Source organism: Olea europaea, chromosome 15 (assembly GCF_002742605.1).
Source record: "Olea europaea var. sylvestris chromosome 15, O_europaea_v1, whole genome shotgun sequence".
Lineage (NCBI taxonomy): Eukaryota > Viridiplantae > Streptophyta > Magnoliopsida > Lamiales > Oleaceae > Olea > Olea europaea.
In genome coordinates, this window is record NC_036251.1 from 20,259,278 (window position 1) to 20,263,109 (window position 3,832).

Consider the following 3,832-nt stretch of genomic DNA (forward strand, 5'->3'; position numbering starts at 1 on the left):
TTTCCCCCCCCCCCCCCCCCCCCCAAAAAAAAAAAAAAAAAAAAAAAAAAAAAACCTCAAAAGGCTACACTTACAGAGATGGGAACACGAGATTTAGCGATAACTTGATAGGAAGTTAGTAAAAGAAGAGTCCAAATGAATCCGAGAAAAACTTTTGGATATCTGATTTTCCCACCCATATCGTTGAATGTTTCTCTTTCGAATTCGTCAAATTTTCTTCTTCTCTTTCGAAACAATCAAAAAAATTTCTTCTTCTCTTTCACTTCCCCTCAACTACGATCTTAGCAGAACATACGACCTCTTTTCCTCGTTGATTTCTAGTGAAAGACGCATTTCAATTGCACTTTCACAACGTCATTCTTTGATTAAGTTTTGGAAAAAGTTTTGGGAGTTTTTAAGTCGATAAAATGTTTAATTAAAAGATTGATAAAAGTTACGAATCTAAATTTATGATAACAAGTAAAGTCTGGTTAGTTAAAAAGTTGATAAAATTTTAGTAAAATCTTACAAAATTTTTATCAAACACTCAATTTTTATTTATTTGACCTTCAAGTTTGATATAATTAATGTTTGCTATTAAACATTAACTTATGTTTTAAATATTTGAAATATTTGTTCATGTTATAATTATGTCACCTCATAAATTAAGAATTTCTAGCTTACACACTTATCAAACATATAAATAGGATGTTATGTTTGTCTAAATGTAAATTAATATAATAAAGACTCCAAAGAAGAGAGAGAGAGAGAGAGAGTATTTAGCCTAAAGAATTATTTAAAAAAAAAAAAAAACTAATTTTGTCCAATACAAACAGTGTAATATGTTTTGTTCCATGTTGAGCTTGTGTAGATGCTACGTCATATCACATACCAATACCTTAACCCACGTCGACTTGATCGAAGAAGAGGGCAACCTATGCAAAGCAATGGTTAAAGGGAGAACTTTAGTGTGCCTCCAACTTCTTATTCTATCTTAACTGCCACAAGACAATGTTCGAGGGATTAGCGCCAACCCCATCTATTTGACATGAGATGAGGCAAAGATTTAAATAGGGCGGTGGCAATGCTCACAGAGATTACAATCGTGAGAGCAAACGGTATTTTTAGGCTTTTAAGACGCGACAATGAAAGTTGAATATATCTTCCTGATACTTATTATAGAAACAATAGGATCACACATGATCTTTCCAAAAGAGGCAAAGGTATAGAGAGTGAACCACATGCTAGCCGCAAACAATTTTCAACTAGTAAATATCATAAACAATTTTGACATTCCTTAGACAACTAATTGAGGGACCACCCACAAGTGCCACATTTGGCAAAATAGGAGGGTCCTAAAGAAAGGAACGGTTAAAGGGCAAATCAAATATACAACAATGAGAGGGTGGGTAACTTGCTGACATGAGTCCGAATCAATCAGTTCTAAGATTAGAGAGTTTTTCTATTTTTACGCTAAGGTACAGCCCACTCACAAAAGGAGGGCCCATGCCCAATAAAAAATTGTGGCCCCTTTGTGAGGAGGACTGTACAATGGGGTATCACACTTAGCAGAACCCATGATTAAAAAGTCAAAAATATTTTGAACTCAAAATACTCGAGACTTGCACTTTGTAAAAGGTGTACAATAGTCAAATGTACAAAATATCCAAAACTTGAGCAAAAATTGTGTCCCACGCCCAAATCTCAAAATTTGATTTGAGAGTCGGAGTGCCATCAGTTGTCGCACAACCCTTGTACTATTTCTTTGCATTCTAACACAGTGTTAGAATGCCCTAATGACGTAGTGGAAATATTATAGGGAAGATGAACAATCACAAATTGAGAAAACTCTCAAGGAAGATTTTATTGAATTCCAGAACTACTGCCTCTAAGGGCTTACAGCTGATTAAATAGGAAAAACTTAGGAAAATCCGGAAAATAAAATAAAATAAAATAAAGATATTTTTTCCAAAAATGGAAAATATGATATAATTACTAAGATGGAAAATACTTATCTTCGGGATCATCCTCCAACAAACGGAATCTAATTCCGAATTTCATGGAAAGAGATATTGCAAAAAATGAAAATTACCATAAATAGCAAAAACGATTAAACGAGGGCCTAAACGATGGATTTTGCCCGAAATTGGTCTTGCGTCAAGGCCGAAGGCATTGAGTTTTATTCCTTGGCTCGGCTCCAATCAAATTAGACTAGTGATTTGCCAAAAACGAGCAAACCCAAAGTCATCATGAAATCATTTGCCCCTTTTACCAACTTTTGCCTTGTAATGGTCCCATTTTGCCATGAACTCTAATCCCTTGTGCACTTCATCATTCTCCCAGGGTGGGAAAAATTCGCCCTCGAATTTGACGGGAAAGGAGATTCATCATCATCACCAGAATTATCACCATGAAATGGCACCAAATGCTTGATATTGAACACGTCGGAGGTACGAATATGGCTGGGCAGCTTTAAACGGTAAGCATTTGGATTGATTTTCTCAATGACCTCCAACGGACCAATCTTCTTCGCGGTAAGCTTGTTGTATTCATGAGCAGGAACACGATCCTTTGTTAACACCGCCCAAACAAAGTCACCTACCTCAAACTCAACATGTCTGCGCTTGAGATCTGCAGCACGCTTATATTCAGTGACAGCTGATCCCAAGACTTAATGTGATCACCAACCAAACAAAGTAGTAAATTACCTAAGGAATGGTTAACAACCTCTGTTTGACCATCTGTTTGAGGATGATATGCACTGCTGAAGTCCAGCCGTGTATTCACAGAGCGCCATAGGCTGCGCCAAAAGTGGCTGAGGAAACGAGTATCCCGATCGGACACAATAGATGTAGGCAGTCCATGAAGGCGATAAACTTCACGAAAGTACAATAAGGCTACATTGACAGCATCTGTAGTCTTCTTGCAGGGAATGAAATGTACCATTTTTGAAAACCGATCAACCACTACGAAGATTGAATCAAAACCACGCTGGGTCCTGGGAAGTCCCACAACGAAATCCATACTCACATCTGTCCAAGGCTGGGTTGGGATAGGTAGGGGCATATACAAGCCCGCATTGGTCGCCTTGCCCTTGGCCAAGTGACAAACCCGACAACGCTCCACAAACTTGTTGACATCCTTGCGCAATGATGGCCAAAAGTAAGAAGCAGCAACAAGCTGCAATGTTCGGTCACGACCCACATGGCCCTCATTGTGCAACTCTTGAATGATCTTCAACCTCAAACTGCCCTCTGGAACACACAACTGATTTCCATGAAAAAGAAAACCGTCAACCCATGTAAACTCCGACTGCACACCCTCCTGCAACTTCTGGACAACATGGGAAAAGTATGGGTCAGTAGCATATAAATCACACACCCTGTCAAAACCTGGAACCTCCACTCGCATTTCTGTAAGGAGCGTTTGGCGCCTACTCAACGCATCCGTAATTTTGTTAAGGGCACCTGCCTTGTGCTTGATCACAAAAGTAAATTGCTGTAGATAAGCAATCCAAGAGGCATGTCGAGCAGAAACCTTATCCTGAGTACCAAGGTGTTTAAGGTCATCATGATCCGTATACAAAATGAACTCCTTATGGAACAAATAGTGACGCCAATGTCGAACGGCCTGGACTATTGCATAGAACTCAACATCATAAGTACTGTACCGAGACTTTGACCCAGAAAGCTTCTCACTGAAATATGCAACAGGGCGGTTGTTCTGACTCAGCACACCACCAATACCCACTTTCGAAGCATCACAATACAGCTCAAATGGTTGGGTAAAGTCAAGCAGCACCAAAACTGGAGCAGTAGTCAACTTCTGCTTAATCAATTGGAAAGATGACTCT

At 38.9% G+C, this 3,832-nt stretch overlaps 2 protein-coding genes across 2 annotated transcripts in view; both read right to left on the minus strand.

The window, feature by feature from the left end:
- Window positions 1-371, minus strand: part of LOC111410418 — a 3,363-nt gene extending 2,992 nt beyond the window's left edge. Inside the window, exon 1 of the mRNA XM_023040732.1 lies at window positions 75-371. Coding sequence (XP_022896500.1) covers window positions 75-179 — 105 coding nt within the window. The 5' untranslated portion in view covers window positions 180-371. The remainder of the gene's footprint in view (window positions 1-74) is intronic.
- Window positions 372-2,290: 1,919 nt separating this feature from the next.
- The window catches only part of LOC111411358, a 5,805-nt gene continuing 4,263 nt past the window's right edge, over window positions 2,291-3,832 (minus strand). The window contains exons 5-6 of the mRNA XM_023041898.1: window positions 2,688-3,830; window positions 2,291-2,637 (exon numbers count right to left, since the gene is read on the minus strand). Coding sequence (XP_022897666.1) covers window positions 2,291-2,637; window positions 2,688-3,830 — 1,490 coding nt within the window. The remainder of the gene's footprint in view (window positions 2,638-2,687; window positions 3,831-3,832) is intronic.